Here is a 16,749-nt window from a genome sequence, read left to right as displayed (position 1 = left end):
GAATCTACAGCAATAGGTATTAGTCAAAGAAGCTGAATAGAGCTTCTACCAGTATCAGGAAGAAGCAAAATTAACAACATTGAAAAGATAAAAAGAATAAACTTTGATTATTCTTAAGTGGTTGAACCCAAGTTCTAATCTTGATGTCCAGTCCTGTGGGTCTGGACCCTTTGCAAATAAGAACTTTTGAAGTTATTTTTAGTTGAGGTGTGGCAAACTGAACCAGAATGGGCTTTAATCTATATTACTGAGGGCTTTATAATGAGAACTGAAAAGTCATAGAGTGACAAAGGAGAGGATATTACCATGTGACAAGAGGTGGAAATCTTCATATCTTGATTTTGGACTTCTTTTAGCCTTGAAACTATGAACTGATAAATACTTGGTATTTAAGCCAGTCCATTTTGTCATAACAGCCTGGAACAAATTGTATGACTTTCTTTGTATAATAAAATCCACATAATCTATTATAATTAATACTATAATAAAATTTTAGAATAGAATTTTTTTAGCAGATTACTTACTACTAGTCAATTGTTCATTTTGCAACATTCCATGTAGACATATATATGGCTACAAAAATCAATGTATTCCTATATACCTGGAAATAAAACAAGAAAAATATTTTTATTTCCCATTTTTTCTTCTCTACCATTCTGTATTTCCAATTATCTTTATGATAGACAAATTGTTGTCTGTATATAGGTCATTGAGTTATTATCATTTTTCCAGTATTTTTGTCTGTCTTTGATTCAATTTGGCAAAGCTTCTATTGACCTCATAACTATATTAGTGACCATTTCTTCTGCCATCTCCAATCCCTGGTAAAACTCATCCAAGGATGTTTTTCATTTCAAACATTGTATTTTCAGCTTTAGTATTTTCATTTAGTTCTTTCATATAATATTTATTTCTCTGCCAAATTCACCTAATAGTTCACTGATTATGTTTTTTTCCTCAAAACTTCTAAAGATATCTATAATAGAAATTTTAACATATTTATTTACTAATTCAAGGGTAGGCAATGGTGGCTCAGTGGCAGAGTTATCACCTGTCATGCTGGAGACACAGGTTTGATTCCCGGTGCATGCCCATGAAAAAATTACCTATTTACTATTTCAAGCATTGTGTCACTGAGTCTGTTTCATTAACTTGCTGCAGTTGACTGATCCCACTCTCTTGATCCTTCACATATCTAATATTTTTATTGTGTACAAAAAAGTGTGGATGATAAAATATTAAAAACCTGATTTTTTTTCTTTTAAAGATTGTGTCTTGTTCAGACATGTAGTTATGTTGATAGATTAGCTAAATTTTTGCTTAAACTTTGTTTTACTCTTTTAGGTTGAGTCTTGAGTAGCTCTTCTTATAGGGCAGTATTTCTCAGTCTCAGCACTATTTACATTTTGGTCTGGTTGATTCTTTTTTGTGGGGCCTATCTGATGCATTACAGAATGTGTAGCAGCTTTCCTGGCTTCTAGGCATTAGATGTGAATAGCTCTTCACCCAAATTGTGATAACCTAATAACTTCTACAGACATTGCCAAACGTTCCCTGGGGGATATTATGCCCCCTTTTGAGAACCATCTTTCTAGGATTAGAATAGACTTAATGCTAAAAAATGGTCTTTCTTTGTTTCAACTGTATTTCTTATGTGTTCCTTGAGGTCTGGCTGGTCAAACCTTTAAGTTTTCCCAGCAGTGTTCATTCTCTTCCCTCTCCATTCATATCACAGACTGAGAATAGCTGTTGTCATCTAGACCTCACAGGCCTGTGCATGCACAGGTTACCATTCAGCCAAAGAACTCAGGAAGAAGTCATCCAAATGTATTAATATTGGAATTGCAGAGTAAATTAGAAAAAAACTTTTGGTTTTACATGTTGCTAATAGGGAAAGTGATCTTTGCCTCTCTCACCTTTCTTTCAGCATTTAATTGAGAAAACTTGTCATTGTAAATTCTTTCTCTGTCCCTTTGATATGTATATAAATACTTCTAAAGTAAAGTAAACCATTTGCTAGTTTAGCAACCCAAGAACCATGTCTTTGAAATGTAAATTAAGGGAGATAGGGCCGCATTCACCTGTCACTGTACAAGTTTATCCTAGTGCTTGACTTCACCTTGTATCTACCTGGTGGGAGATTGAAGAAGTTTTCATTTTCCTTTGGATAAAGACCATTAATTAGCACAAATGGCCACCCCAATTACTAGGTGACATTAGGATGGATAGCAAATGATGCTGTCACATCCTCTCACATGAGGACAAGTGATCATTTATCTTGAAAACATTCATGTGATGTATTATAGCTGCCTGGCTATTCCAAAGGGTAAGAATTCTTTATATTTGCAATCCCAATAGAGGATTGATTGTGATGTTTATAGCAGTTATCACTTACTATTCAATGAGACTGTTTCCTTTCTTTTCTATATGACAAGAGAATTTTCTGAAATAGCAGGGACAAAGAATATATATATAAAGAGATGCATGCACAATAATACATATTAGCCCTTTTTATAACAATTTTGACTGATCTAGGAAGTAGAAGCTAATAGATTTGAAAGTGATATGCAGTTACTTGTCAGTAAGAAAGAAAATTATCACAGTGGGAGTGACAGATATTGACTATCTCATTCAGTAGTCTTTATTCACATCACATACATACTAAATACAGACTAATAGTATAACAGCCTGAATTGTACAGTATGAAATAAATTATGCAAAAAATAAATAAATAAATAAAATGATCTAACTAATGCATGTACAACCTGGTAAATTATCTATAAAAATAAACAATAATATTTACAATGATATTGATAATTTTATTAACAGTATATAATTTGTGCCAGTATCTACAAGACAAGGATATATGCGGTAGATAAAGACAACATGCTGTTATAGGGATATTTGAGTGTATGTATACATATGTATGTATTTTACATTCATATGAATTTATAAGATATTTTTTACATCTCCTGACAAAAATTATATGCTGATTGCCATTTTAAATATTATTCTCACATTATTTATGCTTACAGTTTAAAGTATAATTATACATGCATATACTTACATACACATACATATATGCATATACATTTATATGCACAAACACAACTAAAAAAAACAAAAAAGAAACAAAGTATTTATTTCAGTTTAAGTGACCTATACTGAACCTAGGAGATTTAAGTTAATCAAAATTAGAACAGCAATAAATAACTGTAGAAGGCAAAAGCAATAAATCATCAATTTCTCACCATTATTGAATTTAAATTATTAAACAGTATGTTAAAATCATATACATATTGCACCATATATAATATACAAAAAAGTACAGAAAGCATCAAACATTAAAGACTGCATTCACTGCATACAATTTATAATTACAAAGCTATTCAAGCCTTATATTACTCACATTTTCAAATGTAAAAATCTAATAATATTAATACAAATATTTCACCAATGTTCAAGCCATGTATTTTACTTTGAGGATATTTGTAAGACACTATATATTTCAATCAATGCTTTAAATAAATTCACTAGAAAAACAAGTGAATTGTTAAGAGATGCTTAATCATGAATCAGGTCATTTCAAGTTATTCCACCTAGAAGTTATGCAGGCCTGATGAGGAATTATGGCTTATTTTAATGAAGCAATATACTTCAAAACAAAAAAGTTCATTTGAAACAATATGCTATGACAATATTATTACAAGTATGCTATCAACAAATTATACCTATTGATAAAAATGATTTATATTTTTCTCTTTTTCACAAGCACACATACATGTAAGATAATAGTGGGAGTGAGATTATATAAACTAGCACTCAGCTTCCTCTTTCCTTCATCATTTTACAAATTTACACTGTGCAGTAACTGGTTTGTTCTGCCTATATTGGTGAATTTCATATTTCAGTGAACAGTCCTGAGTTTGATTCTGACTGCCTAAACAGTAACTCCATTTAGATCCCCAAAGAAGGCCCACATTTTACAAGCCCCAAAAGACATGGTCTTGATTTTGCCCAACTCACATGTCAATATTTGTAACTTGGAGTATTATGACTGCCTAAGTAATTCCCTTATGCCCACTCTTCAATTCATTTTGTAAAAAAAAATGTCCTATAAGAATCATCTAATTTGTCCCATCCTTATTTTTTGTGTAACATCAGATATACATTTTTCCCTTGTTAACACCATGTTTTCCAGTTTGCTAGCTGCTGGAATGCAATATACCAGAAATGGAATGGCTTTTAAAAGGGAGAATTTAATGAGTTGCAAGTTTACAGATCTAAGGCCGAGAAAATGTCCCAATTAAAACAAGTCTATAGAAATGTCCAATCAAAGGAATCCAGGGAAAGATTCCTTGGTTCAAGAAGGCCGATGAAGTTCAGGGTCTCTCTCTCAAGTGAGACAGCACATGGCAAACACAGGGCTTCTCTCTTGGCTGGAAGGGCACATGGCGAATACGGTGTCATCTGCTAGCTTTGTCTCCTGGCTTCCTGTTTCATGAAGCTCCCCAGGAGGTGTTTTCTTTCTTCATCTCCAAAGGTCACTGGCTGGTGGACTCTCTGCTTCATGGTGCTGCAGCATTCTCTGCTCTCTCTGAGTCTCTCATTCTCCAAAATGTTTCCTCTTCTATAAGACTTCAGAAACTAATCAAGACCCACTCAAATGGGTGGAGACAAGTCACCCCCTAACCCAGTTTAACAACCATTCTTAACTAAATCACATCAACCAGGGAGATGATCTCATTACAGTTTCAAATATACAGTATTGAATAGGGATTATTCTACCTTTATGAAATGTGATTTATATTAAAACATGGCTTTTCTTAGGGGGCATACTTCCTTTCAAACCAGCACAGGGTTCCTCTCTCATCTGGAAGGGCACATGGTGGACACGGTGTCATCTGCTAGCTTTCTCTCCTAGCTTCCTGTTTCATGAAGCTCCCTGGGAGTCATTTTCCTTCTTCATCTCCAAAGGTTGCTGGCTGGTGCACTCTGCTTCACAGTGCTACAGCATTCTCTGCTCTCTCTGAATCTCTTTCATTCTCCAAAATGTTTCCTCTTCCATAAGACTTCAGATATTTATCAAGACCCACCCAAATGGGTGGAGACACACCTCTACCTAAACCAGTTTAACAACCACTCTTGATTCAATCATATCTCCAGGGAGATTATCTAATTACACTTTCAAAGATAGGGATAAGAAGAAATGGCTGTCTTTACAAAATGGAATTAGGATTAAAACATGGCTTTTCTAGGGTCCATACATCATTTCAAACCAGCACACCATATCTCTGTCACAGCAGTCCTTTTTTTGTTCTGAAATATACAAAGATCCTCAGTACCTAAAGTCCTTTGAACTTGTTTCTTCTTCCTAGAACTTTCTGTCCCAAGATCTGAAATATTCCACCCCAGTTAATATCTGTGATTTACAGTCAAATGAGTAAATATTTGTGTACATGACTTTCAGTCCAAATTGGATCTTCCTTAGTGCTAAAGCAGAAGAAATGGATTTTAGATTAGTGTTCCTTCTATACATAGCAAAATCACTGCTGTTTGAAGGCAGAGTTTTATTTTCCACTTGCTTCATGCTAAATGAAGTTCTTGGACTAGTTTATTAGTTTATTTTTTCTATACTCTGGCAAGTAATGAGACACAAATAGCTATGTAAATTCATTAATCTTATAAAGCCATTATGGAAAATCCAATGACTGTTAAATTACTTCAAAATGAATTAGTTACAGCATAATATTTAATTTTCATGATAACCCTCATTTATTTACACAATATGATAATTTCAATTAAATAAATGAAAAGATGTAATATATTAAACAGAGCAGCCAAAAGCTTGTTCATCTTTTGTAAAAGTGACTTCTATGACCTGTAAGTGTCATAGAATTAATGAGTGTATTAATTCAAAGAGGTACATTACTTGGTTAAGTGATAGAGTCAAAACTTAAACCTAATTCTTCTTAGTAAATGTTTATAATTTTGAAATCAACTTCAAATTATCATTATCCTTCTGCAGTGTAAGGTACTATACTATAACCTTGTTAATTCACAGCAGAATAGAAATGCTTAATAAATATTTTGATTGATTGAAGACATATTAATATACACTAAGTGAATTAATGTATATAAGACATTTAGTACACTCTCTGGCAGATAGTCAGCAACCAAGAAATGTTCATTCCTGCTTCTTTTACCCTCTCTAGCACAGGAAGCCAGCTTGGTAAAAATGAAGATTAAATCCATTCCAGTGATTTCTGGAGAGGTCTCATTTCATTAAACTCTTGATAGTAAAAACATTCAAGAAATCCCTCTACTAGTTCTCCTTCTAACTTTACAAACTGCTTCCTTTTTGTAAAATTTGTACCCACTAAGATTGAAAATTATGTTGTGGGGTCAGAGGTAAGTAGCCACATCTGAATGAGATCTAGTAGTAATATGCAATTTTTAAAAAATAATCTGAAAAGATCTTGTATGTCTTCAATCAATCAAAATATTTATTAAGCATTTCTATTCTGCTGTGAATTAACAAGGTTATAGTATAGTACCTTACACTGCAGAAGGATAATGATAATTTGAAGTTGATTTCAAAATTATAAACATTTACTGAGAAGAATTAGGTTTAAGTTTTGACTCTATCACTTAACCAAGTAATGTACCTCTTTGAAGTCTTTAATTTCCTTTTTGATAATATAAATTATGATGAAATGATGGTAATGATGATGACATTATTATAATTTATGTAGTAGTTGTAGTTCATAGCTTACATGATTATTCTAGTTTGCTAGCTGCCAGAATGCAATATATCAGACAGAAATGGAATGGCTTTTAAAATGGGGAATTTAATAAGCTACTAGCTTACAGTTCTAAGGCCATGGAAATGTCCCAATTAAAGCAAGTCAATAGAAATGTCCAATCTAAGACATCCAGGGAAAGATACCTTGATTCAAGAAGGCCAGTGAAGTTCACTGTTTCTGTCTCATGTAGAAAGGCACATGGCAAACCTGGTCAGGGTTCCTCTCTCAGCTGGAAGGGCACATGGTGAACATGGAGTCATCTGGTAGCTTTCTCTCTTGCTTCTTGTTTCATGAAGCTCTCCGGGAGGCATTTTCATTCTTCATCTCCAAAGGTCACTGGCTGGTGGACTCTCTGCTTCTTGTGGCTATGTCATTCTTTTCTGCTCTCTCCGAAATCTCCCTCATTCTCAAAATGTTTCCTCTTTTATAGGATTCCAGTAAACTAATCAAGACCCACCCATCCAGTTTAACAGCCACTCTTGATTGAGTCATATCTCCAGGGAGATGAGCTAATTACAGTTTCAAACATGCAGTACTGAATGGGGATTATAAGAAATGGCTGCCTTTACAAAACAGGATTAGTATTAAAACATGGCTAAATAAAAACTAATCTGAAAAATATATTTTAGATGAAATTTGAGTTTTGAAAGGGCTGCATTGTTTTGGTGGTTGATATTTGGATAGAAATAATGGATGGTAGAATAGATAAGAGACAAAATTCCAATTATGAAATGCTTTTGCAGGTTTCTATTAAAAATGCAATATTTCAAATACTATAGTTATAAAAATTTAATATTTAAATTATTATACTTCAGTTTTCAGCCATGATGAAGTAGTATATCAGCATTAGTCTTCTGTAAACAACTACAAAAGTAAACTGTATATATATATTAACCATTTTTAGATATTGGAAAATACTCAGCACAAGATTATGAGTCTTGAGAGAAGGGAAATATGTCAAATGGACTATGCGTTAATCCCAACTTTCTGCCTGGGCACCGTACAAACCACAGAGCAAGGAAATGCAACTCAATTAGAGTGCAGAAGTATTGCTTTGAGAAGGAAACAGAGATAGGACTGTTGAGGAAGCTGACATTTGCAGGACAGTGCACTTGTAGACAGATATAGTTCTATAGTGAAACTGTAGAAAGGGCTGCAAAATGAAAGATCTCAAGAAATTCATGTAGGGACTTCCTTGACTCTTTGGATCCATAGTAGCCATTTTACATTGTTCATCAATATTTTCTCATTATTTTTCTTCTAGATGCACAGAAAGATTGCACTTCTCTTTCTTAAACCTAGGCACAGTCATGTCTCTTGTCTTGGCCAGTACGCTATGGGCAGAAGTCTTTATGGACCAGTGTATGATTTACTACCTTTCCTCCCCTGCATTTCAGCCAGCTGATATCCAGATGCTGGGGGCTTCACTGAGTTTTCATGCCAGGTGAAAAATGCAAATGTCATAACTCCTAGTCAATACAAGTTGAACATGTAGTATGAGAAAGAAATGAACCTTTGTGGTTTAAAGCCATTGAAGCATTGAGAACAATCTTGGTGTAATCTGGCTGAGTATAACTGGTATGGAACATGCAAGTTCATTTGCACACAAAATGCTCATTTAACAGAAGACAGTTAAACCATTTGCCAGCTTCCTTGATCAAATATCAATTTCCACTATTCTAATTAACTGTAGTGCCACCACAAGGCGATGTGGCAAAATAGAGTTTTATATTATGCAGTCTCCATTTATATGTGTGTGTACTGTGTGTGTGTAGAATTTCAATTTAACAGTAATTTTTACCTACATTCTTTAATCTTAAGCCCTTCTGATTTAGAATCTATTAATTTCACTGGTGAATCTGCAGCAAAATGTAGCACACTGCCTGGATAACATCTTGATAATTTGAAAACAAACAAAAAAGCAAAGGTCATACTGATAAATAGTTCCAAAAATTTACAGTTCAGTCCAATAAGGTATTTATCTGTGGAGAAAGGAAGAATAAATGGTAGAACAAGAAACATTTTAAAACTCCCCAAATAACAATATTTCTGAAAAAATTACTCAAACAGGAGAATGATAATTAGATAAAGAAAATGTAGAAAAGTAGAAAATAAAATAAACCATATAGTGTTAGTGAATTATAGTGTAAGTGTTAAAGCATTATTGAACTTTAATGGCATAGGAAAATGATAACTATAGGTATTAATTTGGAACTAAAATTTCAAATTATTTAAAGTAAAGGAGACATAGAGGTGGGCAATGGTGCTCAGAAGCAGTATTCTCGCCTGTTGTGCCAGAGACCTGGGTTCAATTCCGGGTGCCTGCTCATGCCAAAAAAATAAAAAAATTTAAAAAGGAGACATAGAAAAGATCAAAGAAACAAAAAAAGGACTAAAATTTAAATTTATAACCATAGGAATAATTTTTCACATTTTCAATAAAATGTGCTTCCATTTTTTAAAAAAAATATCTTGGCAAAATAGGATAGGAAGCTAAACTGAGAATATATATTATGTAACAAAATCTAATAGCAAATATTTTACATAATTTAACACTAAAAACATCACCCTCAAATTGAGGGGCAAATAATGCATATAGAATACAAACCAGACTTTCAGTTTATGGTTTATAAAAAGAAATTATTTGTAATTATTTGTAAATGAAAATTAATTCATTCTTATATTTTATTTATTTTTATTTACTGATTTTATAGGCCTAAGAATCACAAAGAAGTCAGAAAGAGTTAAATGAAAAAAATTTAAAATATTACAAATTTAAATACTTTCTAAGGTGTTGAATAATAGGCAATCATGCAAAAAAATACATTTTGCTATTTAGACCTGGGAAGATCTCCTCTCGCTAGACAACAAGAGTTAAAACGATGTCAATAGGGATAATTTTTAAAGATAATTTTTAAGACATTTTAAATAATTCTACAAAATAACACATTAATCAGTAAGAAAAAAAAATAACCCATGATATTTAAAACAATGACTTTGTGACTATTAGAAGCAGGCAATTCTCCATGGCATTTCTATATATATTGTGGCAGTGTTTGTTCTTACTTTTATATTGATATCTGTAGACAAAGAGATTTGTGAGTTGGAGATAGTATTTCCTAACTAGATTAGTAAAGATATTGCTTGCCACCAGAAGAAAAGTTGGGCAGGCTTACTAGCAGCCCTTTTATGTATGACACTGGGACTTTTCAAACTTCGCTGTTCCTCTCCTATTCACACACCCACATTGGTTGTGCAGGAAACAACTGCTCCTCACAGCATTACCCTGTGAAAATCAGGTTCAGGGATCCCATGCCAAGATCCTGTGATATTTATTGTACTTTATAAATTGCCTAAATTGATTTGGGCAACTTTTTCCATTACTAATTGAATTTATGGAAGTATGACAAGGACAACCACCACTACATAGCTGCTTAGAAATGGTTTGTCCAGTTGACAGTCACAGTAGCTTAATAGTAAAAGAAAATGAGCACAGATGGTGTCAAAAAGGAGAAACAAACCTGAATAGTTGAACATACATGGTAAAATCTTAAAATTAATTTTTACATAGTTTCATTTGGCTTATTTTTCATACAGTTGTTTAAGAATAGTAGAAGTTAAGAGCTGAAATTAAGAGAAGCTCACAGAGAAAAGCCCCAGCAAACCTAGAATAGGACCCACAGAAAAGCAGAGGAAGCCACTGAAGCCAGAAGATGAGAGCAAAGAAATCTGGGAGAGAAGGACCAACAGATGCTGGCCATGTGATTTTCCATTTGACAGAGGTGTCCTGAATGCTGGCAGCCTGCCTTCAGAGTCCAGGTATCCTCTGCTGATGCCTTGATTTGGCCATTATCATGGATGTGAAATTTAGGTTGTAAGTAAATAAATCCTCGTTGTGAAAGCTAACCCATTTCTGGCATATTACGTTTTGGCAGTGTTAGCAAACTGAAACACTATCCCTCCATTTCAAACTTCACATATGTACCCTAAAGGGTAGATCAGATAGGAAAAAAAAGTAGTATTTTTATTGTAGAAACTTAACATACAAACATATATTCTTGACATATAAGCATTCTGTACATGGGGTACAATCCATGGCTCCTAATATCATCGCATAGCTGTATATTCATCACCATGATCATTTTTTGAATATTTGCATCTCTCTGGCAAAACAAATAAAAAAAGAAAAGAAAGAACTCATACATACCATACTCCTCACCCCTCCCTCTCATTGACCACAAGCATTTACCCTTTGTCTCCCCTGTATTTCTTTCTTTATTTTTATCCATATTTTTTACTCATCTGTCCATACCCTGGATATAAGGAGCATCAGACATAATGCTCTCACAATCAATCACACAGTCACATTATAAATGTTATATATTTATACAATTGTCTTCAAGAATCTAGGCTACTGGAATACAGCTCAACATTTTCAGGTACTTCCTTCTAGCCACTCCAATACACCATAAGCTAAACTGGGATATCTATATAGTGCATAAAATAACCTGCAGGATAACCTCTCGACTCTGTTTGAAATCCCTCAGCCACCAAAACTTTATTTTGCCTCATTTCTCTCTTCCCCTTTTTGGTTAAGAAGTCTTTCTCAATCTCTTGTTGTCAGGTCCTGGCTTATCCCAGGCTTTCTGTTCCATGTTAGGCAAAAAATTTTGAAGTTTTATTGTATTCTACTTGTAGCAAAAGTTCATTTAAAAACCTTTTTACATATTTTCTTCACTAGGATATAAGCTAGAAGAAAGCACGGATTTATTTTTATTTTTTTATTTGTTCACAAAATCATCCCTATAAGTTAAAACAATTGCTGGCACATAATATATTATAACAAACACTTGTTTCATAAATTAATTGTTGAATTTATGATTGAATACAATGATGGTGGAAATGCAAACTGGTATAGTTTATTGAGTTGTTAACTATCCCATGCAAATAAAATTTGCTTAAATCATTTCCATTTCTTTGGAAAGCAATTGTGTTCAACAAATATGTCTGTGCATACAAATACATGCATAAGAATATTCATATATATGTTATTCCTGATAGCAAAAACTTGAAAAAATGAAAAGTTCAATTGTGTACTAATTTAAAAAAAGTATGTTCGCAAAATAGAACATTATATAGCCAACAGAAATATGGTAAAATATGAGTATATGTAAAAAATATACATCTAATATGATTTATGAAAACATTTTAAATAAACATTTAAATATAATATATGCATAGGGAAACTGATGAGAGAGCTTACTTAGGCTATATAACTCAATGTACTATTGGAATTATTAATGATCATTATTCTCTTTTCTATTACATTCCTATAATTTTCAATTTGGAAAGAACATTTTAAACTGAAAATGGTGAGGGTATAGAATCAAAGCAGCATAATGAAATCTCAAGATACCAGCTAATTTTATCTTTCAAAGGCATAGGAATACACAATATAAGTTATAGTGACTCTGAAAAGAAATCATGAAGACCATAAAAGTAGTCATCTATACACTTATTTCTCAAAGTTCACTAAATTATCCTAATTTTCATAAAAATCTCCCCAATTATTTTATGACAACTCCTCTACAGTACTCTTCTGAACTGAATTAAAATTCTTTCTCTATATTTGATTCATTGTGGCAAACTAAATTTGGAATTCTCAAGGTGTTAATAAAATATTAACTCAAAATATGCATTGCAAATTAAATTTAATCTGAGTTTATATTTGTTGTTTATTTAATTAAATTGTTTTCTAGAAATCTTCCCACATTCTTTTTTATTATTTGCATTATAAGCAGAAAATATCCTAATTATTTATAGGATAGATAAAACAAGTTTTTAATGTAAAATATTGTTTCCTCCCAAAATAAAGTTCCTAGAAAGTATGCTGTTCACATAACTATGCATACTAGGTATTTTATCCAGGAAGAAAGTGTTGACTTTGTGCTTGTCACAGACTCTAAATTGTCAGTTCATCCCATAAGAATTTATATAAAAACATAATGCCAACACACGCTAGAAAATGGGTTCTCAGTACTTAGTTGAAGTGATGTTTAATAATATAGTGCAAGAATGAATCTTCAATACTGGCAGTGCAGAAGATTTTGCAAGCTTTGCTGGAATCCCAGGTCTGGAAATATATTTAGACAAGATGTGTGTAGTGTAGCTGATAGTATAATCCAGTAAGTGTGTCCACAGAAAAAAACATGATGGCACTTGTGCTATCTTACGGTTTCATTTTTCTGGGCATGGTGCCTCATCTGTTTCAGCACACAAGTAAAAAGTCTGTGAAATCACTTAATGAAACTATACCCACTGGCCCAATAAAATTCTACCCTGTTTTCCTTCTCACCCATGAAGTTAAAATACTGTTATGTATAGTCTAAAAATGTTGCCCACTTCTCCTCCCTTCCAGACCCATGTTTTCTACAGGAATATTAAATGCAAGCAAAATATTTTCCTCTTTCCCTCTTTTGTTAGGAGTTAGTATTTTAAAGGCTAAATTTACAATTAGATATCAGACAGAACTGGTGTATTGCATTAGAGCCATTCCTTTAAATAAGAAGGCATGAAGTCAGTTGACAATTTGTCTATTCTCTCTACTCCTTCCTTCTCTTCTTTGAATAGTTCCTTGTTTTCCTTATTTGGATAGTTTTAGTGATGGCTAATGTCCAACCAGAGACATTTTCATTTTTTAAAAAGTAGACCCTGGAATTCTTACTATTCCCATTTGAAATGCTGCACATACAATATTTGAATATGGCCTTCTTCTAATCATAGTGAATAATAGGGCAGGCACATCTGTTATCTAAGCTATATCCTTTAGTGCCCGAAATGAGGGTAAATGTCTATTGGTGGATTATCTAATGCTAAATGTCAGGAGTAATGCATTATGATTCAAGAGTCTACCTGAAGTAAAATATTCATTAAACATTTTTTCTTAATAGAAAGTAAAAGCCCAATTCAAGGATTCCCCACTCTTTCTCTTAGATAATAAACCCATCACTATTCATTAAGTGATGTGGATTTTTATGGCAATAGGAGAGGCATAAACTAGGAGTTTTCTAAGTGAGTTATTTAATGTAAAGAAGAGGCAGAAAAGAGACCTATTTAAAATTTTAAATTTGTCAAAATTTACTATAAACACGGATTATGATTTTGTATTGCATGAATTATGACACAAACGTGACTGTGGATTACTGTTTCTTTGAATGCCTAGGGTTACGTTGACTTTGTTATTATTTCATTACAGGGCAATCTTAAGGAGAGTACAGCTCCAGCGAGAGGACACAAGGGAAGAAAGGGGAGGAGAATGTCCCAGAGATAGTTATTCTACTTATCGCTGATTGGCTTTTTTTGTGCTCTTAAACCTGAACTGGTCTCTATAGTGAAAATGAAAATTCCTCTAATATCTAAACATCTACAAGTCAGTTTTCAGAAAGTAACAGTGAAAGAACAAAAGCACATATCTAATTGATATTATGTAGTTTCTGCTGTAGCACAAATACCAATTACTCTTATTTTTTATATGCTGTATGGCGGAGGTCACATTTCCTTATTTTTGCATGTGTGTATCCCATTATTGCAGCATCATTTGTTGAATTCTTGTTTGTTTATGTGTAGTTTGTTCTGTTTGTTTGTTTTTTTTTGAGGAATACAACCCCGGTTTCTGGCATGGCAGGTGGGAATTCTACCATTCCTCCCCCCCACCCCCACGATTACTTTTTTTATCTCTTTTTTCTTCATCATTGTTGTCAAAGATTTGTTTCCCAATCTTTCACAACAAATGCTAAGTCATTCCCTGTCATTAACGTTTTAATTATTATTATTATTATTTTGCATGTGTAGCCTCCGGGAGTCGAATCTGGTTCTTCAGCATGACAGGTAAGAATTCTGCCAGGGAGCCACCTTTGCACTGCCCTCTCTCATTAACTTTTAATTGTTTTCTCTTGGACCCACGGGTAAAAATTTTCCTCAAGTTGGTATGTTAAGGCAGCTCAAGATAATTCAAAGATCCTTCTGAACAAGTACTGTTGTTACTAGACTGTCTATGCTCAAGGTCACCGGATTTCCACTTGAAAGGCTCCAGTGGTCACTAAAACCTGTCTTGTGACAGGAACCATACATGTGGGCTGTCTAGAAGCAAAGATGGAGAGTGCTGGGCTATTTCTGGAATCCTTTGGCTCCTGATCATCCTTACAACCTTGCTTCTCATAGCCTTGAGTTGCAGGTCCTGGGAAATCAGTGCTTGGCAATTTGACATGACAAATTATACATTCCAAGGTTGCAAGTTGTTTAAAGAGTCACTTGAAGGAGTTATTTTACACACAACACTTTGTTTCACATGGGATTAAGTCTACCTTGAAGCATTTCAAAATAAATAAGTTTATTAAGAATTTTTAAAATTACCTATGTTATGAAGAGAACAATAGAATTAAACAAGTAAACAAACACAATATTAAAACACAAAGTATTAGGCACTTATCATGTTGCTTTGATTGTGGGTAACAATGTTAATGGATTCTTATAAAAGATTGGGTTTGGCTTCTTGAGGAAAAAATGATGTTCCCAACTATTATATATTCAAATCTACATGTTCTCTCTGTGTGTGTACATGCATATGTGTATATGTAAAATAAATAAAATGAACTGTTTTTAGCTATTTTGTTTCAAGTTCTTTACTATGGCTCTTGGACATACAAATTAATAAAGATATGTTAAACCAAACTGTGTAACACCTTACATTGAATTTCAAGAACCATATTAAAGTAGCAATCTCATAAAAGTATTCATTCACTTAAACATTTAATATTCATCCTGTTACATTCTTTCACATATATTTAACATATATTATTTTATTTTATTCTCATAAACATCCCTTGAAATTTGACTTATTAATCATCAAAATAGAGAGGAAAAAACTGTGATTTAAGAAAAGTGAAGTAGACTTCCGGAGAAGATGGCGGCTTAGTAAGACGCGCGGATCTTAGTTTCTTCTCCAGGACAGCTACTAGGGGAGTAGAAACGATACAGAACAGCACCCAAAGCCACAACAGAGATAAAAAAAGACAGCGTACCCCATCCTGGAATGGCTGGCTGGCTGAGAGAAGCCACTTGGGTGAGATTGCCGAGGCACACGGGCTTCACCGGGCGGGACGGCAAGCGGCCGGAGTCACTCCCTTCCCCCTTCCCAGGCCGGCTGGGAGAATTGGAGAGGCGGTCCCCTGAAACTGTGGCAGCAGGCGCCCACACCACTTGCGGCCCCCCAGACCAATTGAGAGAATTGGATCGGAAATCCCCAGGCCGTGGAGAATGGTGATGGGTGGGGGAGGCCCCTTCCAAACCCGTGACTCCCTGGGAACGTGCACTCTTCCGGGCGGGCTGCTGCCGCTGGTGCCCTCCCACCACGCTTGTCACCTGGGCGACTAGGAAATTTGGACAGGCGCTTTCCCGGGCTGCGGCGGCCAGCAACCCTCCCCGCATTCGGACCCTGGGCCAGCTCGAACCCTTCCAAGCCGCTTCGGCTAGCGAACCTCCCAGACGGCGAGAGTTTTCCAAAGTTAAAGGTCCCACAGCACCTTTTACTGGTGGGACCCGCAGACAAACGTGTGCCATGAGCGCCACCTACTGGGCAGGATAAGAAAAACAGAACCCAGAGATTTCACAGAAAAATCTTCCAAACTTTTGGATCCAATACCCAGGGAAATCTGTCTAAATGCACAGACGCCAACAGAAGATAACGGATCACGCTCAAATAATTGAAAATATGGCCCAGTCAAAGGAACAAACCAATAGTTCAAATGAGATACAGGAGCTGAGACAACTAATGCTGAACATACGAACAGAAATGGAAAACCTCTTCAAAAATGAAATCGATAAATTGAGGGAGGACATGAAGAAGACATGGGCTGAACATAAATAAGAAATAGAAAAAATGAAA

At 34.3% G+C, this 16,749-nt stretch overlaps 1 protein-coding gene across 4 annotated transcripts in view; it reads left to right on the top strand.

Moving 5' to 3' along the window:
• Positions 1–15,391, top strand: part of LOC143673286 (uncharacterized) — a 76,240-nt gene extending 60,849 nt beyond the window's left edge. Inside the window, exons 4-6 of one of the 4 annotated variants that reach the window (XR_013170300.1) lie at positions 8,071–8,250; positions 10,404–10,625; positions 14,062–15,391. Coding sequence is in view for 1 of the 4 variants with exons in the window: in XM_077147605.1 (XP_077003720.1) it covers positions 14,062–14,072 (11 nt within the window). In the remaining 3 variants the exon portion in view is untranslated. Of the gene's footprint in view, positions 1–8,070; positions 8,251–10,403; positions 10,684–14,061 lie in introns of those variants that run through there. The other 3 variants (XR_013170301.1, XR_013170303.1, XM_077147605.1) reach the window with 3 other exon arrangements.
• The last annotated feature ends 1,358 nt before the right edge of the window (positions 15,392–16,749 follow it).

The sequence above is a fragment of the Tamandua tetradactyla genome, unplaced genomic scaffold, assembly GCF_023851605.1.
Source record: "Tamandua tetradactyla isolate mTamTet1 unplaced genomic scaffold, mTamTet1.pri scaffold_73_ctg1, whole genome shotgun sequence".
NCBI lineage: Eukaryota > Metazoa > Chordata > Mammalia > Pilosa > Myrmecophagidae > Tamandua > Tamandua tetradactyla.
Note: the sequence above shows the minus strand (reverse complement) of the source record. Positions and strands in the feature narration are given on the sequence as shown.